At 38.5% G+C, this 27,570-nt stretch overlaps 2 protein-coding genes across 2 annotated transcripts in view; one reads left to right on the forward strand and one right to left on the reverse strand.

The window, feature by feature from the left end:
* CAST (calpastatin) overlaps window positions 1-11,215 on the forward strand; it is a 54,325-nt gene extending 43,110 nt beyond the window's left edge. The window contains exons 18-30 of the mRNA XM_088537560.1: window positions 18-119; window positions 1,262-1,363; window positions 2,323-2,406; window positions 3,121-3,168; window positions 3,349-3,438; window positions 3,917-4,027; window positions 5,303-5,404; window positions 6,775-6,867; window positions 7,686-7,745; window positions 8,142-8,231; window positions 9,408-9,482; window positions 10,252-10,318; window positions 11,177-11,215. Of these exons, the coding sequence (XP_088393686.1) occupies window positions 18-119; window positions 1,262-1,363; window positions 2,323-2,406; window positions 3,121-3,168; window positions 3,349-3,438; window positions 3,917-4,027; window positions 5,303-5,404; window positions 6,775-6,867; window positions 7,686-7,745; window positions 8,142-8,231; window positions 9,408-9,482; window positions 10,252-10,302 (1,008 nt within the window). The 3' untranslated portion in view covers window positions 10,303-10,318; window positions 11,177-11,215. The remainder of the gene's footprint in view (window positions 1-17; window positions 120-1,261; window positions 1,364-2,322; window positions 2,407-3,120; window positions 3,169-3,348; window positions 3,439-3,916; window positions 4,028-5,302; window positions 5,405-6,774; window positions 6,868-7,685; window positions 7,746-8,141; window positions 8,232-9,407; window positions 9,483-10,251; window positions 10,319-11,176) is intronic.
* A 3,637-nt stretch (window positions 11,216-14,852) lies between these two features.
* ERAP1 (endoplasmic reticulum aminopeptidase 1) lies at window positions 14,853-26,019 on the reverse strand. Its single transcript, XM_088537558.1, has 19 exons — window positions 25,927-26,019; window positions 25,324-25,844; window positions 24,641-24,779; window positions 23,880-24,014; window positions 22,882-23,002; window positions 22,358-22,512; window positions 22,066-22,179; window positions 21,367-21,498; window positions 19,709-19,840; window positions 19,480-19,563; window positions 19,022-19,179; window positions 18,759-18,838; window positions 18,312-18,495; window positions 17,749-17,905; window positions 17,479-17,663; window positions 16,580-16,741; window positions 15,977-16,117; window positions 15,788-15,869; window positions 14,853-15,167 (listed from the first exon to the last, which is right to left on the reverse strand). The coding sequence occupies exons 1-19, from the start codon at window positions 26,017-26,019 to the stop codon at window positions 15,021-15,023; spliced, it is 2,922 nt and encodes a 973-aa protein (XP_088393684.1). The 3' UTR covers window positions 14,853-15,020.
* Between the last annotated feature and the right edge of the window lie 1,551 nt (window positions 26,020-27,570).

Raw genomic sequence — 27,570 nt, forward strand, 5'->3', positions numbered from 1 at the left:
CACTTGTTCTGTTTCAGAAGCCTTCAGCTCCTGTGCCTGCAAAAACTACTAAGGATGAAGTGGTTCCTTGTGCTGCAGCTTGCACTGTACAGGCTTCAGCTCCATCAAAGGTTTCTTCAGTGAGTACTTGGCTATCTCAGCTGGTGCTAAAGGAAAACTCACTGCCTTTTTATGCAACGATATAGCGTATTTTCAAGGGCTTATTTAAGTAGTGGGTAATTTTCCTCTTCAGAGTTAATTATCTTATAGATCTCTGTAACACACTGGCACTTCTTGCAGTAAGGTGGCAAAGATTGTACTGACTACTAACTTGATGCTCAACATTTCGAATACTTTCCATGTAGCTAAGCCAATAGGAGTGGTTTGTTGGTTTGTGTGTTTTTGCTCTCCGTTGCACGAGCTACCTACTGAACCACATGTGAACTACATTTATTGTATGTCCCAGAGTTACTGGGAGTTTGCTCCTGAGAGGTTTTTGAGTGAAGCCAATGTGTCGGAGGAAACTTTGTATCTGAGGTCATGCCTTTCTTACTGGCTTCAGACATAGTAAGGAAACATTTATTGCAGAACCTGATTGTTAAAGAACTAAGTGAAGTTAGTGTAATTAAAGCCAATCAGTCTGTGACTGGGAGGAGTAAATAAAGATAATCAGAACACTGTTAAATGGCTCACCTGATAGAATGCGATTAAGTCCAAAATACATTTTTTTAAGTTTAAGCAGACATCCTTCTTTTAAGATGTGGGTCATAGTTACAAGATTGAAACTTGAGAGCCAGCTGACCAGACTAGATCTCCAGTTGGGTGACCTCTTCAGATTCCTATGACTTAATTCTGAAGCCTGCCAATTCCCAGCAAAGCCTGAGTGCCTTCCGAGTAACATGGTACAAGTGAAATACAAACTGAACAGGGAATTCCTTTATTCTTCTTAACTGAGAAAGACTGTCGATTGTCATATTTTTTTCTAGCCTTTAATGATGTAAAAGAGATGCTGTTTGCCGACTCAATAAAGACTGCAATAAAAGACAAATTCTACAAAACGGAGCGAATGTCTCTCGAATTTCCCTTGTACCTTGAACTGAGCAGATACCAAACATGCAAAAACAGCTGTGGAGAGAGGCATTACAGTTTTTTTTATTTCTCAATATTTGCTTTTATTTAATGTGTGCCTAAAGGTGATAGTGTGTCTGTATGAGCATGTTGCTTCAGCTGCAACTGAATTCCAAACTGAGGGTTCTGTTTGACTCTCTCCGTATTCTTACAGGTTGGTCACGAGGCAGATGAAGCGCTGGAAGCCTTGTCTAGTAGTTTGGGAAAGAGGGAGCCTGACCCAGACGAGAAGGAGCCTGCTGTGGATAAAGTCAAGGTAGAAAAATACACGGAATTCAGGACAATACCTTGTTGATGTAGTTGTATTCAGGGCTGTTTTATTTGCTCTAGCTAAAAAATTTAGAGAGATTTTTTTCACTGTTTTAAAGCAAAATTTACATGTGAAACCCATTGTTCTGCTTAGTGTCTTAGTGCTGAGGCAAAGCAGAACTAAAATGTATTAGAAATAGCACGCAGCTTAGCCCTCTTTTAAAAGAAATCAAGCTTGTGAGGAGCTGCTTAAATTAGGACTACTGCATGGAAGTATTTCTGTTTTTTTTTCAGTGACAGTATAATTTTAAGAGAGATACCTGTATCTTGAAATACCTTTATTTTGTATTGTGGGATGCTGTTCATACTCTGAATGCCTCCTTTTGCAACCCCAGATCATGAGCAAGATGATATCAAAAGCAGTGAAAAATAGTGGACAGCTCTCCTGGTATACTGACGCTGCCAGTAGAAAATGTCAAAATTCGCTTTCTTAAGATTGTTTTAAGTTGTCTTCTTCCAATGGACTTTTTATAGAGTTAATCCTTTGTGGACCTGGCTACCACTTTCTCTGCTCAGCCTTTATTTGCATGTAGTCCAGATAGCTGTTGCATTTCAAGCCAAGGGGCTCTGAGCCATTAGGGCTCAGAGGTACGGTGCTTATTGGTCTGTATTTGTCTATTTACTTAACTCTGTGGATCTTTTCTGAGATAGCTAGAGTTAATCCTGATTTATGCAGAAAGAAACAGGCAAAGAAAAAACGGGTTAGGAAGTCATCTCCTTCTCAAAAGGGCTCTTTTAATTTCCTTGAGATTTTTATTTGGTAGTCAGACTGAATTTAAAAAGTAATCAGAATCAGTAGACTGAAGACACTTAAAACTTGCTCATATCCATGCCAGGGTATGCTTATTATTATTATTATTATTATTATTATTATTATTATTATTATTATTATTATTGCCCTTTTAGGAGAAAACCAAACAGGAAGACTGCAAAAAACTGGGTGAAGATGAAGAAACAATTCCTCCAGAGTACAGATTAAGAGAAGCAAAAGTAATTAGTGTGTTGTATTAGTCTTGCTTGCTTACTTTCATTCTTCAGTATATATCGAGCTGAAGCTCCATTTCATTATTGAATGTTCTTTTTTACTTCAGGCATTTTTATACCGTTAAAAATTGGTTTATAGTTCCCGAGTATCTAACACCTTTCATTAGGTGCAGGTGTAGGTGCAGGTATCTACTCATAAATAATTTTGATTAAGATTAGTGAACTTGGAGTCTTTCATTAGCTTTCTGTGCTTGAGAAAAATTAACACATTGTAATTGCTTATCCCTACTGGAAAACACATAGGGTTGGTATATTTATAAGCATCGCCACATGACTTATTTGGCACAAGCAGGTGGCTTGGGTCTACCCAAGACCCATGCAACACCTGCCACAGCTGCCACTTGGAGAAGCTGCAGCCCTTTTGCACTCAGCATCTAGGAATACTGATATAAAGCTGGAAGTTGGGAATTTACATATAAAACATGCCAATTCTGTGGAAGTGGAAACAATAAATAGGGGAGCTCAGGATCCTATGTTTTGGATCCTGCTTTTCAGCACTCAGCTATATTTTTAAGGTACGGGACCTGTATTTGAGTATGACACTTTGCATAACAGCAGTAAATGCTCAAAGCGTAGTTTCGTTCTGTGCATTTTCTCAAAATACTTGGTCTGCGTGGTCATTTAAGGACTTCTTAATGTAAGAGGCTTTGTCTTTTGTAGGATAAAGATGGAAAACCACTCTTGCCAAAACCTGAAGAAAAATCTCAGGTAAATAAGTAAATATCCAAATAACTGTTTTATCTGTTAATTACTTACTTAAACATTAGTAAGATTTCCTAGTATCTGCTTCTAAAATGGAGATATACCATGGAATTCTTGTCTTGTGACTGAACTAATACTTTTAATAGGTAAAAAGACTTTTTTATTTGTCTTTTTATTCAATGATAGCCTATGAGTGAAAAAGATCTTTTAGAGGGTTTGACAGAAGGATTTTCCTGTTCTCCAGCCCCTTCTGCACCATTGCCGACACCAGCAAAGGTGAGTACACTTGATTGTGGTCCTCTGTTCAATTTTCACATTATTTCAATGATCTTGTTTTTTTTCTCTTGCTTTCATTGAGGGCAGGAGGGAAGAGAAGTTACTTGTTCTATTCTTTTTTACCATTTGCTTGTATTATCGATGCTTAGTGGTCAAGATTTTGTGTTGTTTAGGAATATAGACAAGCTTGGAGAAATCTTAGTTCTTCCTAAATAATGTTTTTTCACTTGACTTCAACTAAGCTAGGGTTTGACCCTTTAGTTGAGACGAAAGATTGAACCTGAATAAGTTGAGAGACTGAATAATTGTGCAGTACTTCTCAGGAATGGGTTTATCTGAGCTAGACTGAGCTTCAAAGAAAAATAATAGCCTACAAATAAACTTTATGGCTTTACCTACATTTCATGTTCATGGGATTTAATAGGTGTTTCTTTCCTTTTGTGCTCCTTGCTACCAACAATGTTGTGTTTTGTTTCAGAAAAACAAGAAGGGTAAAAAATCAGCAGGTTCCTCTGCAGGTTCCTCTGAAGTTGTCTCTGCTGCTACAGTTTCTTCAGTGCACTCGGCAGCTCCTCCAACTTCTACTTCTGTAAGCAACACTTTCTTCTGGCCTTCGTCTCTCTGACCTGAATAGGAAATAAAGGGAAATGGGAGGTATGATCAGACTGGTTTTACTAGTAGAGCGTGTTGTAAATTTAAATCATTTACTCTTAATATAGTCCATTGCAGGGGAAAAAAAAAACTTCCTCAGGGAAGAATTTGAGAATCTATGGGCATTTCATCCTCATGTTCAACTGCATATTAAGACTGCTTCATCTGTTTGTCTGAATGTCGCTTACTGGTGTGTTTCAGTCTTCTTTGAAAAACCCATCACCTGGGGGAAGTGCCCATCTCTAAGTAGCTTCATTCCTCCAGAACTGCAGAGGACATGAGCACATTTGTGCGTCTCATTTCTATGAGTAGATGCAGACAGTATCTATCTGCAAATTATTTCATTGTTAGGCAGGTTGGCCTTTGGCCAAGCCACGCTGTTCTTTTTGTGGTTAGCTGGTGACAGTGTTTCAAGTCATGCTACCATAGGTGTTGGTGTTGTGGCAACGTCATCTTTGAAACTCTTAAAAAAATGAGCTTAAGGTTAATGATGGGAAAGGCAGCTCTATGACCTCCTTTTTAATACCAAGGAAGTCTTTCCTCAATTTCTTTAAACACTAGTGTTGCAGGTGACTTTTTTCCTTGATTTGTACAATGAGAGCTCCCTCTGGTGTTTTCAATCTGAGAAGTGACTACAAGGAAATCCTGTCTCTGGGTTTCATTCATTTATTTTCTTTTTTTTCCTTCTCTAAAAATTGTTTGCATAAAATTTGCATGAATCAACAGAAGACCATACATATTGAAGATAAAATATTTTAATTCAGTTTTAATTCAGTCAAACTTCTTACATTTAAAACCATTTAAAAATTAATTTCAAACTTAAAAGTTTGAATTCAGACTGACACTTGCTTAACTGATAATGATTTTTGCAAAATGAATATGTGAATTAATATAAATATAGTCATCTACAAGGTGAATATACAAGTCATCCACAACTGTTTCATTGTATCAGTGTGACTTACATGTCAAAAGCATGTAACAAAGGCATTAAAATCAACTCTATAAGCCCTTCTTTAAATTATATGTTTACTAGGTTTAAGTGGCCTGTAATTTTTTTTCCAGCTATTAGCAGCGCTGTACAATTACAAAGGCAGACTTGATTGTTCACTGTTTGCTGAAGTTAGCAGTTCATTAGTCAGTATTTATTCTAGGTGATGAACTAAATTATTTTTACAGCTGATTTTCTTTTGCAAATATGTTTATACTCTGCTAGGGAGGAAAAGAGATGGATGAAGCTTTAGATCTCCTGTCTGATTCCTTGGGACAAAGAGAACCTGATCCTGCTGAGAACAAACCGGTTGTGGATAAAGTTAAGGTAATAAAAGATGTTCTGAAATTTGGCTGGAAGTGTGAACTGAGGTAGTTACTTTATTTATAAGGATTTCTTTTTCTTTGAGTAGCATGTCACAGTATACCACAGTACTTCTTGTACAAGTACGTGGCAGCTAATTTTCAGATGCAGGATTAAGATAACTAGAAAAAAACCCCAACTAATTATTTTACCTTATGTAGCCATATTAATCAATTCTCTGATTAATTCTGAGAACTGATAGCATGGAAGAGTCTGAAATTTTTTCAAGGTTTTTTGCTTCTCTGCATACAGTCTTGAATCAGCGGGACTGTGTGGGTTTTATGAATAATTAGTATATCTCAGACCTTTTGAGGTGATGATGGAAATGTTGGGAGAAATTTGCAGTAATTTCACATCAGTGTCTTTTACTATCACTATTCTAAATGTTTTTCAAGTTGCTTGCCATGTTTCCAAGATGAATTTTATGGCCTTTTTATCAAGCTTAGTTGAATTTTATAACCTCACAAATATCAAGTTTGTCAAGGGATGTGTTATTTCAGTTCTGTTTTTTCCTTATTCATTCTTGATTTTTTTTTAAATTTTAATCTTTCTGCTTAACATTATATAAATGCCTTAATTTAAAGCATTCCATTAATACTGAAGGCTGACTATAGCAATAATGTGTGCTTTACTGAAAAACGTGGAAAAATTCTGCTAATCTCAAATCTCAGAGAAAATTGAATGCATCCCTGCATAGTAGCAGTAATGCACTGTAGACTGAAGTACATAATTTGAATGACATTGTTGGGGGGGGAAAAAAAGACTGTAAGCTGCCCATAATTACATTTAGGCTAGGAACTAAAAGGACTTTTATTCTAATCTCAAGCCAGATTTATAGTGCAGAGGTATTTTGTGAAAACATTTATATGGTTACAGAGTGGTTGCTTGACACTGCCTTATAGCACAGGCAGACAGAATCACAGCTAGGACATCATAAGAAAATGGAATCTGTGTTCAAGGTGCTGCAGTGCAGGGATGAGGTTCACCATGGAAGCACAGAGTAAGGTTTTTCAGTCATATCACTGAAAAGCAGAACTGACAGCTGACATAACCCTTTTTGTTATGTTGTGCTGTTGCTGTGTATATGTATATATACATTTGGCTTGTCAATGGTTGCATATATCTAATAACTAGTAATTTAGAAAAGTAATGCACTCTTCCTGGTGGAATGGTTATTTCCAGTAAATCTGACATCTTGGTTTCAAAAAAGGTTGCTGTCCTCATGTGTTCTTTTGTGCTAATTGTCAAATACGGATATCATACATAATAGAGAAGAGCAGCCTGTAACTACTGCAGTTGTTTATTAGTATCTTAAAGCTGTTAAATACTTTCAGGAAAAGGCTAAGTCTGAGCACAGAGACAAACTTGGAGAAAGAGATGATACTATCCCACCAGACTCTCGGAAACTTCTGGAGTCGGGCGAACAAGTAAGCCAAAGCTTTGTTATTTTTTTATTTAGCTCTCTGATTGCAGTTCTGGAAGTTTGTATGTAGGAGCCAATCTTGCTATCCCTAGAATCCAGGGGAGAACAGTGTTGCTGAGTAAATATTTACAAATTAGGATTGAGCATATGAGTTTAGAACAGTTCTTCAGGATGCTGTATATGATTTAGGCAAAGAGGAAAAAAAAAGACAAAAAGCAACGATTTTAGATTTGGATTCCTTTTTTCTTCTGATTTGGATAGTCTGAATAAGTAAACACTTTGAACCAACCAAACACAGTTGGCAGAAGCTGGAGTTTGAGCAGTAGACGTTCCAGTTAAACAGGCAGAGTGGTTTAGGTGCTCAGGAAAACCAGGTAAACAAATAAGGAGAGCACTTCAAAAGTCTGGCATTACAGTGAACAGGATATTTTTCACACTGTGGATAATGATGCTTATTCAAAATAGCTTTACATTTGGGGTAGGGAACTGTATAGGGATTATCTTTATGAAGTACTTACAGCTGTTTGCTGTCATTCACTGTAATGAGTCACTGACAGTCACTTAATCTTGTCCGTCGTGAAACTATATGAAGCTAAGGCACAAAAGTATTTTTCCAGGAGGAGTATGATTATCAAGATAGATCAGTGGCTTCGAGATAGTTACATAGGAAATAGAAATAAATTAGTCTAGAAACTAATTAGTTCAGGTTATGTGTTCTGTTTTGTTCTTTTTGTTTGTTTGTTTGTTTGTTTTTGTGTGTGCGTGTGTGCTTCTGTGATCTGAATGGCTAAAAAAGAGGATAAAATCTTTCTTCTTTTCAAGGATAAACCAGGAAAGACAGGGAAACCAGCAAAGAATGGTGGGAAATCCAAGGAAAAAAAGGTAAAACTCATGATATTCTTGTGCTGTATTTGTTCCATCCTGTGGACTCAAGGCATGATTTACTGCAAATTCTCACAAATATTGCTGAATGTAGTGAGTAACTGTAGCAGTGTGGACAGTAAGATTTTTCTTAGGGCTAATGCTTCATAGTAAGTATAGATTTTGGTGAATAACATACTACAATCCAACTGTTGAGATCCAAGAATTAAGATCCGGTATCCAAAGCTTCTGTAGTTTGGAAACATCAAATAGATACTTCTGTTTTAACGTATTTGTAGAACTACGAAATGTTTTGTTAAGAAAAGGATGATTAAAACAGACTTAAATTCCTGAAAAACATAATTGGCTGTCAGGAAGCACTGCTTGTTGTATGACTGAGAATCATAATTATTGCAGAAACCTGCAGATGACTCTGCAGCCATTGATGCTCTATCAGGTGACTTTGATACCTGTGCAAAGACTCCTGCCACACCACAGCCCTCAAAGGTAGGACATTTTCTGCCATCTTCCAAAATATAATGTATACATATGTATTTATTAATTTATTCACTAATTCGTGAATGTTCTTTACATTTCTTTACAATTTATGTTTAAAGGTGGCCTCTTTGGAAGATACTGTTAAGATGTAATGGTTGTCTTAATGAAAGGTTGAATTTTCTTCTTAGGTATTAAATATTTGGGGATAGGGAGGTTTGAGGTAATTAGCATCTTCTGGAGATATAAGACTGGCTAGAAGATGTGATTTGAGTAGAGAATTCTGAAAGAAAACAAAACAAACAAACAAAAAATCTTGAAACTACAATTCAGATTGGCTGCCTTTCCCAGGAGGAAATTACTCCATCCCTAAATAGCTCTCTTGACCACTGCAGAGCAGTAGAAATTTGCATTTTCATACCTCAAAAAATATAGCTTCAGTACTTTCTGGTCAGTAGCAACTCAGGCCTATTCTTGGTATGCCCTTTTATTCATAAACAATAAGGTTGCTACAAATGCTGAATGGTTCCCACGTGAAAATGTTTGGGAACTGAAGAAAGCTACTTTTCTGATTCACATTCACTCACACAGTGCAATCTGTTGATCTTCCCCTCTTTCTCTCAAGAAGACTTGCTTGGTGTATATATGTATATTTGTATATTTTGAATTTCTGCTGAGTCTCCTAGTAGTTGCTGGCATCCTGGCATATTTGAATCACTACTTTCTCAACACTATGCATAGGAACATATGGTAACTTCTTATCCGGAAGCAAAACTGTAATTCTGCGTGGTTCATGTTGGAGGAGATACCATCTGCTCTCAGTGATGGCTTACCTACACAGCTGATCCTGAGATGGCTCATTTGAAACATAGTTTTTAAGTACAGTAGAGGGTAATTTATTTGGTTGTGAATTTAGGAGCAAGATCTTCTGATGGGATATTATTGCTTTGCACTAAATGCAAAATCTGACCAAATATATGAACTATACTATTTTTGTTTGCTTCTGATACCTTGATCTTCCTAGTATTTTATTTCTGGAAGGCTCAAGGTTCTAGCATCCTTTGGATTAAGAAAATAATTATATGTGCAATTGAACTCTGCCATCTTAAAATCTACATCAAAAATCATTGGTTGCGGCAGGTCAGTGATCTGTTTGTAACAGTAATTATTTTGTTCCTTGGAGTGTAGAACAAAAGCGGAAAAAACACCACCACCACTAAGCCAACCCCAAAGGAAGAAAGAAAATCCAAAGATCCTAAAAAGGTAGGTTTTCTTTACCAGAGAGCAAGTCAAGGTTCTTTATCCCAAATTTTTATCAGGATTTAATTTTTAAAATGAATAAAAGCCTACACATATTCCTAAATAACTATGCAAGATGAATCTAGTAGAAAAGGAAGGTGGGTAATTTCTATTAAAAAATGTGCTTGCCTTTCTCCTTTCTGATCAGAAATGGGTTTTGGTAAAAATGCATTTAGAAAAAAATGTCTCCCATCAGGTTGTTCTCTAGCTATCCAGTGAGATAGATATCTGGATCAATTGATAACATATCTGCTCTAGAAATTGCATTTAAGTTAGTAGAGGATAGAAGTTTTTTTTTTCTATATAAAACTGCTGCCAGTTGCTTTTGTGTAACAACAGAGCCGTTACTGGGCTTTGAAGATAAAACTGAGAGGGCTTTAACTCCTATTTAGAAGGATATGTGGCTTATTTTTTTTTCTTAATTTTTTTTTCAGTTGTTATTTAGTTCTGAGTGGTGATTGTGGATCGGAGTTGCAGCATAGGATAGGTGATAGGAGATCTAGGGTATGAAAAGGTCAACCACAACCTTTAAATAAAACAAGCAATGGAGGAAAAATGAAGATAAATATACACGAAAGTATGCAAATGCTCTTGCTGAATTATCAGTATTTTTCTCATGGACATCACATTTACATTTGAACTGTGACCTTATATGAGTATCTATCACTTTTTTATTTCAGATTTTAGTCAGGAACTAGGAACTAAGCTATCTCACATATCTTTTTCTCTTTAGGCAAGGGAACAGTCCTCCGGCAGCAAATCTGAGAAGCAGAAAACAAGCTAAACGCTAACATTACTGGGTGAGAGTTCTTGTCTGTTCTCTGAACTACTATAAAGACAGTTTACGTAAGTGTTATGAAGGTTAAGTCTCGGGGACACTCCTTACTGTGAGAGGACTCCTTACTCCTAACTGTGAGAGGGCTCACAGTTAGAGAAAATACTTGGAAAGATTTTGAACTTCATTTTGGAGAATCCTAAGCAGAAAGAGGCCTTCTAGTTCTCTGTGTTTGTCCCCACAGTCATTGAAGGGTTGCTTCCTTTAGCTAAATATCCGTCACTTTATATAACTTGAAGTATTCCAAGGTTTGACACTCCTACTGTTTCCTCAGTAAGATGTTTTTATACAGAATAAATAAAACTAAGCTTATTCCGACTGATTATTTTTGTCTGTGGAACAGTGACCTCATCCCATTACTTCTCTGCCAGGCTAGTTTTGAAATATCTGTTCTGGACACCGCTCCAAAAGAAACACACACAAATATAGCTAGGCTGATAAAGAAGAGCAGGTTTTAGTGTTTTGATCTTGGATTAAATACGGTGCTGTTCTGTACATTTGTTGCACTATTACTGTATATATCTTTATATTTAGCTTGATCCCATGGTTAATACAAGTGTAGGTAATCACAGTCTCTCATACTCACCACTTCTGGAACTCATAGCAAACTGCGTATTACTGTAGTATAACTTTTGAACAAGACCTAATGACTTTTGGTATTACCTCTTCTGGGATTTCTTTCTCTCCCTGAACATGTTTCTGACTATTCTTCTCACATCTATTTGGTAATTTTTTCCAAGCTAATGTCTTTTACGCTTATCTTCTTTCACTTAATATTTCTTTCCTGTTTTTTTGTTTGTTTGTTTATGTTTTTCTCTTTCAGGATCTTGGCAAATGATATACAAAGTCTTCTTTCTGCTGCTGAATAGTTATTCCTGAAGAACAAATGCTGATGCAAAAAGCATGTGGTTATTTTGGGTGTTTTTTTGTACAGTGGTATTTGCTGGAGGCTTTTCATATTTTCTTTTAAAATATTTTCTTTTTCTAGCCATTCATTTTATTGTACTGCTGCATTTTGAATTTTTGTAGTTTTCTACAGAAGTAGAAAACTTACTGTTAAATTGCTTTTTTTCAGTTCGGAGATATGGGGAAAGCATGCTTTATATTTGTAAGAAATATATTTCATAAATTAATAGCAATGCCAAAAGAGAAAAAAATGCAAACTTTTGCACATAAACTTCACATAGTGCCTGTAAATCTCAGAAAAGTTTCTAAGTATGCGCTAGCATTTTTAACTTTGCAGTGAAATGCATTGGGGATCTTGGAACATAATAAGCTTTGGTTGTCCTCAGCCTGGCTGTTGGCTGCGCTTCCTCAAGGCAGCTGCTGGTAAGAAACCATAGATCAGCTGTGGACATCTAAAGAATGAGAAACTGGTGACTAAATGCTTCAACAACATCTAATGGAAAAAATACATTTTGGATTATGCCTTAACTATGGTTAGAACGACAACTCCAAAACCACTAGGAAAGGAGGAGTCTTGCTTGTTTACTTCAAATTGCAACTGTGCTGTTATCTCGTATTTCCAGGCGGCTCAGGACTTCATCCAAATACAAATCATCATGTACTATAGACCATTATTATCATGGAAGAGGGGAGAAAACGAAGGTACAGGAGCCTTAACAGAGGTTCAGGAGAAACTCAGAGAAGGTTTTTGCACTGTTCCCGCACGTGGCCAGTGTTCCTGCTGCACTAGCAGCAGAACATGAAGCCGCTCCATAGGGGCGCAGGCACCAAAGGCTGCTGCAGGTGGACCGGCCTGTAGCACCTCGGTGTGCTGAGGGCCTCACTTGGTTTCCCTCTGTCTGAATTACCTGTAAAATACGTGTTTGCACATCCTTACGCACGTATGCTACTTCACCAGTTGTTTACAGAGGAGGGTAATGTTAGGGACAGTGTCTGTAAGGATATCAAAATCTTGACTCTAGTATCTAGTGCTCCAGACAGAGACAGCCCAAAGATTTTAGGATGGAATCAGAATTTCTACTGTTCTTAATGGTCTGTATTGAGAACCTGTGTCACACTAATAAAGTTTTTAGAATGTATTATGTTTGTCGTTTCTTTCAGCTTCTTCATTGTCTAAATAGCCCCATAAAAGGCAAAATAAGAACATCCATGCTCAGGAAAATTTAAAAAATAAGCATTAACATGTTAATAGTGAACAAAGCTTTTTAAAAAATCAACAAAATGTGTCATCAAGGCTCCCTGTAGCCCCTCATAATCGAGTTAAGATCTAGCTGCCGCTTTCTTTTCCCTACACTTTGCTTTTCAAGCTTAGACACGTTAGGCCCAAATGTGAATTATTGAATCCCATTCTGTAGCAGCAGGCTTACCCTCAGACACAAAGCAGCTGAAAGCCTAAACTAAATGATGGCACAAGAGTTTTCAGAAACAGAATGAAATTATTTATTGTGAGAAGTTCCAAACAGACTTTGTTAAAACACAATGACATAATGTATACAAATGATAAACAATGAGTCTTAAGGGATTGAAGAAACATATTATTTTGATGGAGTTAATGAACCCTGCTAGTAACTCTTAGAATTTTCTAAGTATACGAAAAGTCATCTGATTCTGTTTTTCTAAATCAGTGTTCTTCATGGTAATCCAAGTTCTAAAAGGTTTATTAATGTCAGCTCATGCAATTCACTCAGTGACCATTAGCAAGGAAAAGTGACAAAGCCCCATCGTTATTCTGGAGAGGGTGCTGCAGGGACTCTGTTTATTTGCTGGATAATCAATGCGGCTTTTAATTAAAAAAAAAAAAAAAAAAAAGAAAGGAAGGAAAAAAAAGGGGAGAGAAAAAAAGGGGTTAGGGAATTGCAGGGAGTGTTGTATGGGTGAGGGCCCTGCAGCAATTTTTTACAAAGAAAGATGAGCAGCTGGAAAAATTACAACTGAAAATGAAGCAATTAATGTAGGAAAATGAAATGTATATGATGGATAATAATAGCAGCAGAAAAGAATGAGCAAAGGGTAAAAGTGATACACAAAAATAATTTATCTAGAAGGGTATGAACGAGTATGTTCTTTTAAATTGCTTTTTTTCCCGTTCACTCTGAAAACATTACAAGGAGTGCAGCAATACCTAAAATACTAGGTTCTCAGCTCTTCCTCTTTGTTATCAATTAAACAAAGACTCAGTTATCTCTTAAATTTAACTCCATTCCCAGCCCTCCCCCCCAAAATTTTTTGCTTTAGGTGTGCACCTATCTCTTCTTGTAGGTGAGTAGCTCAGTGAGTTTCCACTGGCATTATAATTCAAGAATTAGTCAAGAATTCAGCTGTATTGAAATCAGAAAATAAAACTTGTAGAACAATTTGAATGTTTACCATAATAAGGGCATAAGTGATTATATATGTGAGGCACAGAATCCCTTAATGAATTTTGAAATACGAGCTTCTTCCCATGCACAAGAATGATGCAGCAACTTGAAGTAAAATTATCTACAGTTCTGTGACAGAAGTTTAGGCTGTCCTTAGCAGATGTCAAAAGGCTTTCTGAGCTCTAACAAAACAGGTCTTCAACATCCTGTGCAGGTAGCGTTGTCTGGCTGTGAGGCAAAGGACAAGGCGCTGGCAAAAGCTGGCACACATGATAGTTACTTGGTATTTTCTTTAATAGTTATTAGTTACAGTAAATTCTATAATTTCAGTGATCAGAGAAGGTCACTTACAGCTTGCTTAAGAGGAAAAGAGGAGAAAAAAAAAACTGTACAGCTCAGCTTTCTGAAGTATCTTTTGGGGGCAAAACAGTCATCATTTCTCTGCTTACAGGAATGAGCTCCAGGTTACTGATCATTCTAAATTCTAGCTAAAACTGCTTGTTAACCAAAAATGAGTACTTTTAAAAAATTCCACACAAATTGCACTCATTTCCTGAAACTTAACATAAAAACATCATGGAATTTTTCCCTCTATCAAGACTGCAGGCGAGGTAGTGCCAGCAGCAGCATCTGTGCAGCTGCACCGGAGCAGGCTGGGGTGAGGGCAGGTGAAGGCCGCAGCAGCAGCTCTGCAGCACTGTGGCGGAGATCGAGCTGGTACCAGCTGCCTCCACACCTGAAACACTAAAAGAAAGCTTGCATACTTACTATACTTACCCTTACCATACTTATTTTGAAGTATTCAGTGATAACTAGAATTGATACTGATTTTCTAATTCTGGCATGCTGGAGTTGTTTTTTAAAATTAGTCTCCTGCAACACAGACTGCAAGGATAAAGGCCCAAAGAAAGCAAGAATTTCTTTGATCCGTAATTTCAATTTATTTAAGTATTAGGTAAAGCAACTAGCTAGACCTTTGTGGAAAAGACAGAGGAAGGATAGGCATTCACAGGTGAAAAGTTTCACCTTGTTATTTTTTCTGTAAATAGTTTCTGTTCTTTCGGAATAAATAAATTGATCTCAGATTTCCAGTAATCGGTTCCCCATCCCCATTAACTTAGAGGACAATGAACAAGTTGCTTTTTTCCTAAAACTGCTACATGGTAAAGTGATCACAAGCAGTCTAGATTTATTTCAGTGCTGTGGATTGCTTGGAATATACAATTACTGAGCATCAGGATTAGACTCCCTTGAAACTCCTAAAGAAACAAGTTTAGCTCTCTCTCCACCCCTGAGTTTTCAGTGCTTTTTCAGCTATTTTTGGCAAATGTAAATAATGTTTTATAGCTTTTTATTTTGCAGCCATGTTTTGAGTTCCTCGAAATTTCTATCCATCCACTGTATGTTGTCTTCAATGGTTTCAATAGCTTGTTGGACACAACGAAGCTGTGAACTTTTTTTGTCCAGAGAGTCAAAGAATTCTTTCACCTGTTGAATAAAAAGGTGAAAGAACATTTGATGAAAAGGCAATGGGGGTCAATTCATGCAGAGGAAGAGCAGCAGGAAATTTAAAATTTTGAACCAACTCTTCACTTGCTTGGGTGACTGATTCTTTCTGCCCCTCTTCTAACTGCCTTGGGAAGGTTTTTTTTTTTAAATTTCCCTTGATTCCACAGCTAAAGAAAATATAACATTTAAAATGTAATCTGATATATTTATCACTGCCCTTCAGCTTTTCTGTCCATGTTCAGAAGAAATATTTTTTTTAATCATTTTCAGCATGTTTTCTCATTACTTTGCAAAAGTGGGTAGCAAATATTAACAGCAACAACTGTAATAATTAGCGTGATCATTCTGACAGACACATTGGGACTGTTTTTAGTCCACTGCTTAAACAAAAGCCATCTTTCCCCTTAACATGGACGCCACTCTGCCCTAAATAATTCAATCCACCACTGCTGTCATCTTTGCCAAGGAAAGGGCAGGCTAGTATCTTGGTATTTCAACACTGATCATGTTTTAGGATGGTAAAATTCAATTCAAGGTTCTGTTTCAGTTAAACTACAACTCTTTTAAAAAAAGCCAGAGCAGCTAATCTAAGGACTCACCTCTGTGAGCTGCGACCTCATAGAATACTGATTTGTCACTTCACTGACAATGGTGGCTAAGGATTGTGAACCAAGTTCAAACCTGGCAAGAAGAATCACCCATACTTAGAAAATGCACAGTTTTGTTGCAGCATGAGTTCAGAAGTACTTCAGGGGTAGAGAGAGCAGTAGAACAACTTTGTGCCTTACTTTTCAACAAGATTTTCCCATTTGTTCTTTAGAAATGTCCAAGCTAGATGATAGCCAGATGGGTTTCTGGCAACAAACGCAATAATATAGGGAAGATCCTGTGTTTTTATTATGTCACCACGCAGACCTTGATCCATTAACCTAAGAATTAATAACAGAAGTGGGCATTATTTACACCCATAGATAACACTGACAAGAGACTGTGCTCCTAGTATTTTCTGCAGTCATATGAATCTGCATTTCTAAAGGCCGTGGCACACCATTTTAGTTGTGTTAGTTACTTCAACATTTTACAATATCCATCTTGGCCACACCCATAAATCCCATTTATTATGTCCACAATTACAGTTGTTTAGTAGAGATGAAGGTAAGGGATCTAGCTAGTTTATTTCATCCTGTCTACATTTGCTACTGCAAAGGGCAAGCACAGTGGCTTCTGGCACCAAAAACCAGAAATGAAAGCCTGAGGCTACTTCCTCTTCCTTTACCAACTCTGTAAAGCATTTTACCAATCCTGAAACTCAAAAGCTGTTAAACAAGACAGCTAGTAATTGCACATCTTTCTCCAAACACATTTCTGTTCAGAATTAGTATGCTACTCACCACTTGAGTTTGCTGTTATTCCTGCTACGGCTGAGCGCCAAAGCAATTTGATTTTTGTCCAGGTTGAATGAATGCAGCCTGTATTTACTAAGGAGGAAATCCCAGCCTTCAGGTGTTTGTGCTCCAACAGTGTACACAGCTGTCTTCACATCTGTTGGCAAGCTACAACAAAGTAGTACAACAAAGTGAGTACCAAGTCACTCTCCATATCATATTTAAGAGTGTATTTAAGAGTATTTAGGTAGAAACATAACCATGTCACTGCAAATTGGCATAACAGACTATTCCTTAAGAAATGCTCACCCAATAACTACAGACTATTAGAAAGTGAGCCCTGTTGCTGAGAAATAACAGTGTCCCTCGGTCGGCATCTCAGTAACTTGCAACCAACTTCCAAAAATACTGGGCTCATTATTCGTTTTATTTCTTCATTAATTTTGTGTATTTTTTCAATGGCTATCTTTTAGCACGTCCATTCAGATACTAATGCGGTTGTCTCTGGCCTTCCCAGAAGAGCTCACAGACCTTGTGTAGTATGTTTTAAGGAGTTCCTGTGAGATAAAAATTAAGGGAAATCCACAAACAGTAATTGACATATTTATACAACAGGCGTAGGGCAATCCTCATGCATATAAATGAGGGAATATAGTTAGGTGTTGTTTTCTCTTTCCAGAACATCTTTAACAAACCAATTTGTGGAGTAACACATGATGTGTGCTAGCTTGGGGCATGTAACGTATGTCAAACTGGGGAGGAATTTGGAAGTTGAAGCCCATCAGACACACTCTAAAGACTAATTCTGGACTGCAGAAAAATCTGAGATTTAGCTCATTCAGTAAATTAACTGTAGTATCACTACATAGAATATCAGAAAGGATGGTATTCGTTACAATACAGACCTCAAAGTTGCATTGGACTTCTGCCATTTCACAAAATACTCTTGCGCTTTGTCCACACAGGGCTGGTAGCCGCGCACGCAGGCGAAGAGCAGGAGTGAGTGCTTGAGCATTCTCTCTGGCACCGAGCCGTCATCGTTCCAAGACTGCTTGTCAATTAGGTCTTTGAACAGATTGACTATATACTCCTAAAAACAGTGCAGTAATAAAGATCTATTTCAAAGTGGGCTTTACAGGATAGAGGCAGAGAGGTCTAGACACTTAATATCTTACCTTTAACTGATTTGCTGTGTCATCCATGTCCCTCCTCTCCATAAGCTTGTATATGGGAATCAATTCCTGCATACCTTGGAATACAGGCATGATTTCTGTCTCATGTTTCAGGTATAAAGTTAAATCAAAAGCTTTGGAAATTGGCAACTTTTTTATTCTAAAGAAGATGAGAGAAGATAAAAAAGTACTAGTTAAAGCTAGTTAAACTGAACATTGGAATTAAAGTGTTAGAAGTAAATTAACATGTTAGAATTAAAAAGAACTAAATTAACATGCTAAATGTTAAGTTTCACAGAGAACCTTGCTTGAAACCCCACCTCTTTTCAAAAACAAGAGCCCAGATAGTGAGATTGTCACCTGGGTCTATTTCATTTAATAGAATTGAATAACTCCACTGCAATCAAAGAGTAATTCTGAGTATACATTGCTGAAAGTGAGAAAAGAAAATGCTCTCAGTTTTCATAAAAGATTTAATGAATAATATACACTATCAACATATCCTGCTTCAGTGATACATATTGAGAAATGCGGAGATTGTATTTTTTTCAGACTTAAGTTCTTACCTCACAAGCTGGAAGATATTGTTAATGAGACTTGCTCTGTCATTGCTGCTAATCACCATATGGTTCTCTTTCAAAAGGTTAATCAGACGATCCCATCCATCATCTTCATAGTGCACAATGTAATACCCATTCATGCCAACATTGAATTTAATCCATTCTACTTCTTCTGGAAGAATGAAGACATCTACCAACAAACAAAAGAACTCTCTTTATGTGCAATCCAAACATAATGCAGTGTAAAAGCAATTCTTACTCTCATTCCAGGGATTTAAAGAAAACCATAACACAATTTCTGATTATATTAGGAGGTTCTTGATGCTGTTGACATACTGATAACAAAAGAAAGTGCTTCTCTTGCCCGAGCATTTCCAGTTCCCCATTCTGCAAAACACTCTGTAGACTTGCAAATAAACTCTGAATAAATTAATCACTGTAAAAGGCAATTACCTGTTTTAGTTGTCATCAGAAATCTTTGAACTATGTCAGATTTACTGGTAATGTAGGTTAGTGGAATGTGCCACAAGTACCTATTGCAAAAAAGAAGAGCTTTGTTTTACAATGGAACTTCACAAAACATTCTTCAACTTGCATTAGTCTAAAAGGTGAGGAATGCCTTTTCCTGCAGCACAAAAACAATGAGATGCCTCCCTCATTCCAGTGCAGACCCAAATACATCTGTTTATTTTAGCTTGCTCTCCTATTTTGCTTACTCTGTGGACGAAGGAGAATCCACTCCCTTCCTGTAGCGCTCCTGCTGCAGATGGACATTCTTTCCTCTCACTGTGACAGTTACCAGTGGAAAACCTTTCTGCAGTGTCCAAGTGTTCATCATTGCCCTCACATCAACAGCCTCTCTTTTGGTCCAGTGCTGTGTTTTAGCATGGGAAAAAAAAGATACCCAAGAAGAACAGGAAGATGAAGCACAGTGACAACGGAACAGAAATGACCACCTAAGAACTTCAGAAGAGTTTCTGGGTATTTGTAAATTTACAGAGGTACGTTGAGACTAGAACATAAGAAATTACACTGTTTTTGATTTTGTCTTCTTGCAGACAATTTCATACAATTATCGCAGCACTTGAAGTGCTGAAGTGATCAGGAATGCTTTTGGAGGGTGCATATAGCAGTGCAACAGAAAAGAGTCACAACATAGACAACAGACACTTACTCCATTTGAAAATGACTCTTGGTTTCTTCTGCAAAAGTTATCACCTTGTAATATGCTTTCATCGGTATCTACAGTAGGGCAAATCTGAAAAAAAAGTCTTGCTCATCTCTATAATTTTATAAGTACAAATCACCAGGACTGGTCACAGTCTTCAGTAGTATTTTAACAGAAATATTACTACCCCTGAGAAGTTACAAACTTTGAATATACGAGAATGAAAAATACTTGCCTTTGTCATGCTGTTCCACAAATCTTCATTTTTTGCATTTTTATAGCTGTATCTCTGCAGATACTGCTTGAGTCCAGCTTTAAACACATCAGCAGTCATGTAGTCCCTCAGCATATTTAATATACAAGATCCCTGAAAAAAAATCACAAAGTATTTAGAAAAATACTCTTTAGATGGCAAGATAAGTCTTTCAAAAATTTTAAATGCCACTGAGGCACGTAACAGTTCACTTTTATATGGCTCTGTGACTAAAGAATAATTAATTTAGTCATATATATAAAAACAGTAATTTGAATTTCATGATTATTATTCTTTAAAATAACTCTGTTTAAGTATCTATTGTTATTTTTTGAGCTTTGTTACTAAGCATACCAGCTTGTACAGCTAAGGCACCATATAACGCTCCCATGAAATATGCTGCTTGGTTGAAGCACCTTGAACAACAGTTTAAGGCTAGATTGATACAGAGAAGATAAAAACAACAAAAGGATCCTAATTTACAAATGGAAAAGTAAACCAAAACTCAATCTCCATGCAGAAGTTTTGTGCAAAGAATTATGCAAGTCATAAAAGCAGGATATCAATGCAATGCATCAGAGATGTTTTTTATCTAGGCCTGTGGTGAAGTGAATATGATACAATGGCATAGAATCATAGAATCATAGAATGCTTAGGGTTGGAAGGGACCTCTAGAGATCATCTAGTCCAACCCCCCTGCACACGCAGGGTCACCTAGAGCACGTGGCACAGGACTGCATCCAAGCGGGTTTTGAAGATTTCCAGAGAAGGAGACTCTACAACCTCTCTGGGCAGCCTGTTCCAGTGCTCTGTCACCCTCACTGTTAAGAAATTTTTCCTTAAGTTCCTATGGAATTTTTGATGTTTCAGTTTCCGGCCATTTCCTCTAGTCCTATCAGTGGCCACCACTAAAAAGAGACCATCCCCGTCCTCTCCACTCCCTCCCTTGAGGTATTTATATACACTGATTAGATCCCCTCTCAGTCTTCTCTTCTCCAGGCTGAACAGGCCCAGCTCCCTCAGCCTCTCCTCATAGGGCAGATGTTCCAGGCCCCTGATCATCCTTGTGGCCCTGCGCTGGACTCTCTCCAGCAGCTCCACATCCCTCTTGTACTGTGGAGCCCAGAACTGGACACAGTACTCCAGATGCGGCCTCACCAGGGCTGAGTAGAGGGGCAGGATCACCTCCCTCGACCTGCTGGAGACACTCTTCTTAATGCACCCCAGGATGCCATTGGCCTTCTTGGCCACGAGGGCACACTGCTGCCTCATGGTCAACTTGTTGTCCACCATGACACCCAGGTCCCTCTCTGCAGAGCTGCTCTCCACAAGGTCGGTCCCCAGCCTGTACTGGTGTCTGGGGTTATTCCTCCCCAGGTGCAGGACCTTGCACTTGGCCTTGTTGAATTGCATGAGGTTTTTCACCACCCAGTTGTCCAGTCTGTCCAGGTCCCTCTGGATGGCAGTGCAGCCCTCTGGGGTATCGGCTACTCCTCCCAGTTTCGTGTCATCAGCAAACTTGCTGAGGGAGCACTCTGTGCCTTCATCCAGGTCATTGATGAATAAACTGAACAGGACTGGAGATGGCATGGTATGGTACAGCGAGCACAACTGACATCAACAGCAGTTATGTATTTTACCTTTTCATATGAAACATCATCAAACATTTCTAAAATTTCAGATGGATCTTCCACAGGAGTAGACACAGGATGTGACGAATTTAATGCATCCACTTCCATGGCATCAAAACATTTACTTAAAAAATAATCTTCCTAGAAGGAGGCAAAATGATTATTTCTAAATTTTGCTTGTGAACACTGAATTCACATGTCAGGCCCTTCCACATCTTCACATTGTGCACAGAAAACAAAACATAACCTTTTATTTTCACTCCAGATCATAAATAAATAAGTAAAATCAATTATCTGTAATTTTCTACATTAGCTTTGTCTACCTAGTAAACAACTCCAATAGACACCTATGTTTTTTAACAGATGAGAATGGTCAAAAATCATAAAATAAACTAACAGAAAAAAAATGAAAAAGGTGAATGTATCTATTATCAATCCACTCTCGTGCTACAGCAATTTGAAAATTTTTCAGAGATCTGTATTTTTTAAAAAGAATATTCATAGCAATCTATAACTTTCATCATCAGTTTCTGAAAATATTTACATACCTTTAAATCATCATTCTTATTCTTAAGAGTTAACATCAGATAATCTTTTTAAAGATAAATTAAAAAATGATTCATAAGAGAAACCCGTATGGTCTGCATCTCTACAAACTACTGGTTTCAGAAGGCAGTTGCAAAAGAAAAGACAGTAATGGCTGCTTACGACTCTCAGTTCTGGGTGGGTAACGCTGACTGACACAAACTCCATAAACTTTGCAAACCCTTCATTTAACCAGAGGTCATTCCACCACTCCATCGTAACTAGGTTGCCAAACCACTGAAATAAAAAATAAATTTGTCACAGATGTGAGCACTTCTGAAATTAAAGTACAAAGCCTGTTACAAAAGCTGCTACTGACCTGTACGAAACTCAAATTACAGTACATTGCTACCTTTAAGAAACATTTACTTTAGTGAGAAAGATTAGCTTGGCTTCATCCTATTTCATTTCTCACCTGATGAGCCAGTTCATGGGCTATTGTCATCGTGATGGACAGTTTAGAGGACGCCGGGGACTTTGCAGGGTCATACAGCAACACAGACTCCCGGTAGGTGGTCAATCCCCAGTTTTCCATAGCACCAGACTGAAAATCAGGAATAGCTGCTAAATCTAGAAATAAATTAAAATACTATTAGTATATTCAATAAAGAACTTGCTCACCTCAATAAAGAACTTGCTCACCTCAACCACCTTCAGCTCCTACACACATGTCTGATATCATAGACATTTCTATAACATAATAGCAGAAACAGTCTTTTAAAAAAGCTCTACAAAAAGATTCAGTATTTTTAGGGGACGGCTATCTCTTCCATCTATTACGCAGTTATCTGAGGCAGCCAGCAAAAAAATAACCTTTCTGCCTAAAACCTTGGCTAACCTTAGCCTTGTCTTCTTGTTCTAAATTATTAACTTTTGTGCAATTTAACTTTCTATTCTTAATAATGTTCTTCAATAACATGTTAATGATTTAACACTTACCTTGTTTAGGTAAAGGATATGGAATGCTAAAATAATCTTCATAGAAATCTAAAAGTTTCACTGCTGCATCCAAAGCATAATCAGCTTGGTGGATCTTGTCTGGTGCTGTGTATACAGAAATCTACAGGACACAAGCAGACAGTATTTTAACACCAGCCTCAGGAGCTTATGAAACCTGTTGTTTACCATATTTAGTCAAATGATCATGAAGAAGTGACACGAGAACATATATCTAATATTCCCCATACAAAAGACTGCAAAAGCATGCAATTTTTTTCCATAGAATACGATCAAAACTAGAAATACGATTTTTAAAACTTGTCTGCCAGAACTACTCTGCCCTTCAGGGACCTGAAGGACAGAGTGCTGGTGCTGGTCTCTTTTCAGTGGTGGCCACTGATAGAACTAGAGGAAATGGCCACAAACTGAAGCACCAAAAGTTCCACAGGAACTTAAGGAGAAATTTCTTACCAGTGAGGGTGACAGAGCCCTGGAACAGGCTGCCCAGAGAGGTTGTGGAGTCTCCCCCTCTGGAGATCTTCAAAACCCGCTTGGACGCAGTCCTGTGCCACGTGCTCTAGGTGACCCTGCGTGTGCAGGGGGGTTGGACTAGATGACCTCTAGAGGTCCCTTCCAACCTTAAGCATTCTATGATTCTATCATTCTATGACCTCTAAAATTTCCATTCCCTGCAGTATTATTTCAGTGCTGGTTCTCCTTTACGCAAAATGTATTTAATATGCATTTGATTAAATAATCTGACATGAAAAGAAGTTACAAATACATGCAAATATATAAAAAGCAAGCCCTTTATCAAAAAAAAAAAAGAAACCGATAAAACTCGTAATCTAAATAAGTCATCCAATTACAAAACCAATTCCTTTCATTTCATTCCTATAAACCTCAAGACATATAAAGCAAATAATTTAACTGAAAAGTAAACCATATAAATTCATGCTTGATTACAATAAAAGCTGTAGAAAATGAAACAAAGCTACCTTAATTCCATGACTAGTTATTTTGCTGATGGATTTAAAATCTGAAACAATAAAGGCCACCAGGTAAGTACTCATCTTGACACTGGTATCAAAATGGTCCTCAACAAGCGATGGAGATATATTCACAGTTTTCACCTATAAATAAATAAACAGATAAATAAATCAGAGCACAGCTCACCATTCAGTACCACTATTTGTTATGACCTTGGCATCAAAAATTGCTGGGTTTCTTTTCAGTTTCATTAAGAACATTTAAAGGATATATGGGAAAGAAATCCGCTCTCCCACCATGCATCTGAGTAGTTTTATGTATTCACTGCTAAAATTAATCATTAAGAAATATAGCTGTTTTAGTTTTGCTTAAGTGTTTGTTAGCACATTGATAGAATTAATCTTACACAACAGTAGCTTATTAAAATGAGAGAAATGAACTCTTCCAGAGAGTGATTCAATTACCTTAGATACCTATTTTAGGACAAAATGAATGATCTGCTAAAGGTATCTCTTTCAGCAGAGAAAGAGTCTTGAAAGAGTCCTGGGTAATCAGTTTAGACATAGAAGATGTTTAGCCATACTGAACTGTATCACTTGCATCTGCCCTTTATTCATCAATTTGATCCACTTCTCCATGAATGGTAATTCACAGAATTTATGAAGGTGATGTTTAGGTCCAATTCCTATGAACAACTATTGCCTAGATATTCTGTTCTCCTTTTACACTGTTGATTAATGACCTTGTAACATTAAAAGCATCCACTTACAAGCGGCATATTGGATAGTGCAAGGTGCTTTGGCTCCCTCCTGATCTTAATTGAAAATCTGGCTTTGAAGGCTGGTTCATCAAAACACGGGAAGGCCATTCGTGCAGCTGTTGGCTCAAACTGTGTGGACGCAAGTACCCTGCAATTAAGGGGGAAAAAAAAAAAAAAAAAGCTTTTTAGTCTCATGCCTTCATATGCACAATGTTCACCACCTTGATGTGTGGAAAAAAAATTCTTCATATTTACAAAATAGCTTTTAGTACTACAAAGCACTTTGGCACATCAAGTAAAGAAGGGCAAACTGAATTTCTTGACTGAAGCTCCCAGGGGAGTGTGGAATAAGAGATAAGAGATTATGTGTTTTGGCCTCAGCAACTTTTCTGCCTCTTCCCTCTCACCACATGCCAGGGTAATCAGCAGATTTTTTGGCAAAATAAGGCCTGTTGAGGCCACACACTCGAGCACCTCATTACTGCCATGAAAGGATGAAAGCCTCTGTAAGATAAACAGCCAACTACAAATATAATTTGATGCAATTTGGTTTCTAAATGGAATAGGATCCCTAAAGAGGATAATTGCGAAGTAGGAAATAAGAAGTAAACAACAACATATTCTAAAAGTAATTTTAAAAGGTGCCATTTAACGTCAGAGAAGTAAGACCTATAGATTTACAAAAAGATTACCTGAGCTCTCCATCCTGAGTCCTGTAGGTGCTTTTGTAGAAGCCATGGAAAGCCTCGGAGAGGTTTGCAGCATAGCGCACGCTGACCGTGTAGCTGTGTCCGGGCCGCAGGGGCTCGGGGGCGAGCAGGGCCACCTGCTCCAAGCGCTGCTGCTCCAAAACCTGCACCTCCTGCACGGAGCGGGCGCCGCCGGGCCCGGCCTCGATGGCGGCCTGGGCGATGCGCAGGCGCTTGCTGTGCAGGACGAGCCAGCTGGTCTCCTGCGAGACCGCAACCTCGATCCTGGCCGAGCCGGAGAAGGTCAGCGTGGTGAGGTTGGGGTGGATGAGGAGGTCGTAGTGCACGGGCACCACGTGCGTGGGCAGCCTCCTTTCACCCCACGGGAAGGGCGTGTGGCTCCCCCCGCGCTGGCTAGCGCTCGCCAGGCCCAACAGCGCGACCGCGAGAGGCAGAAGCCGCCCTGAACGCGGCCGAGCGCAGCCCCGCGCTGCCATATCCCACCGACCGGCACGCACAAGCGCCTAAGCGGCGCGGAGGAAAGAGGAGAAGCAGCGACGAGCCGGGACGCGCGCGGGGTCTCCTCCGGGGGGAACGCGGGCAGACCTTCCCCGCCGCCGCTCCCCGCACGGAGCGAAAGCAAAAGCGAAAGCGAAGGTGAAAGCGCCGCTCCGGGCCTCGCCGCGCCCCTTCCGCCATCGCGCCGAGCCGGCTAGGAAGCGGCGCGGCGCCGCGCCGCGCGGCCGTTGCGGCCGTTACGGCCGTTAGGGCGCCCCGCGCGGGCTGGGCTGGTCAGGCGCGGTACGCGCCGCCCCGTCCCGCGGCCGAGGCCGGTCGCGCGGCCCGAGACTTCCAGCGCCGCGTTTACCAGTTATTAAGCGAAACTTGGTGGAACTTGGTATTTTTTCTGGTAAAATGTGTGCTTTTATCTTCCCCGTCAGAACAAACTGCGGGCCGTTTTGGCTGGGCTGGCAAGGCTACCCAACGGGCTGCTCTGAGACGATTTCAGCTGGGTGCAGCTTTATGTTTGGTTGTGTTTGGCAGGGACTGCCAAGGCCTTGGCCAAACATTGGGTAGAAGTACATCATTTATTAGAGTCTCCGTGCAAAAGTGTAATTTATTTCTCTTAATGAAAGATTAAGTGGTAAGGAAGCCTTTGCCATATTTTAGTACTTGATCACATTGGAGGGTTTTTTTTTCTTCTTTTTTTTTTTTTTTTTTGTCTTTCAAGGCTGTAGCAAAATTTCAGGAACAGAATGCTCATTACTGTGAAAAGCTTAAAATACTTCTAATACTCCAGAGGATTTTATGTGTGCAATTTTCCCTTAATTTCCTTCTTAACGTGTAGCATCATTTCTTTTAGTACTTAGATACCAAATGCTGTTGTAACAAGTATAATGTTCTAATAGTTTTTGAATATAGTGCATTTGGAGTACGTAATTGGGAAGGTAAGTGGGTGATGTTATGGTCAAAAGGTTCCAAAATAAAAAGTATTATAAGTGTTATGTCATCAGGGATCAGAAGGTCTCCAGAACTGCCATTCTCACTCAGGTGAAATACATCCTGGGTTGTTCATACAGTGCAACTAGAAGTCTATGAGCAGTCCTAAACACCGTTATGTTTATTTATTTATCTATTTATTTTGTCCCCACTATGCACAAATACAGTTGAGGCAAGAAAATGTTTGAAATGTCAGTAAATTCCTCTGGTATTTTATCAGATTTTAATCAGTACCACAGCATGTACAGTTGCACGTACTTTTGAGTGTGGCACTGTTTTGAAAGTTGAGTATCTCCCCGTAAAAGTGTGATGTATTTAGAAAGATGAGACTAGGTCCTGCAGAGTGGTAAATGAATATGCTGTGAACAAACAGACTGTTTTCAGGGACATGTATAAAAATAAAGCTGACCCCTCCACAGGTTCTTGGATTGTCTTTGAAGAGTTCTTATTTCTGGCATTCTATTTTCAGGATGATTTTTCAAAGGCACTCTGATGAAGTTTTAATTTGCAGAAGATATTTGTGAAGTTTTTTGTTAACTGAAATGAAATTCTGAACAAGCAGCACTACCAAGAAAGCACAATAATTACCAAAAAAAAAAATGTCAACTGATAGCAATGTTGTCGCTACTGTATCTTTTGAGTTTGGTTGGAATTAATTATTCTCTTAATGGAGAAAGGAATGTCGCTTTGCCTGAAGCAAAAAATGGGCAGCCTTTTCTTCCTGACCACTGAACCTCTTCAGATGGATAA

The sequence above is a fragment of the Tinamus guttatus genome, unplaced genomic scaffold (genome assembly GCF_059628265.1).
Source record: "Tinamus guttatus ecotype Peru unplaced genomic scaffold, ASM5962826v1 Tinamus_guttatus_pri_ptg000813l, whole genome shotgun sequence".
Taxonomy (NCBI): Eukaryota; Metazoa; Chordata; class Aves; order Tinamiformes; family Tinamidae; genus Tinamus; species Tinamus guttatus.

Excerpts from the sequence above, each read along its gene's own strand:
- ERAP1 (XM_088537558.1), bottom strand. The coding sequence starts at position 26,019 with ATGGCGGAAGGGGCGCGGCGAGGCCCGGAGCGGCGCTTTCACCTTCGC. Across the intron at positions 19,564-19,708 it reads TGTGGAACAGCATGACAAAG|ATTTGCCCTACTGTAGATAC; the intron begins GCAAGTATTTTT and ends CTTTTTTTTCAG. Across the intron at positions 15,168-15,787 it reads TGAGGTCGCAGCTCACAGAG|GTGAAAGAATTCTTTGACTC; the intron begins GTGAGTCCTTAG and ends TTTATTCAACAG.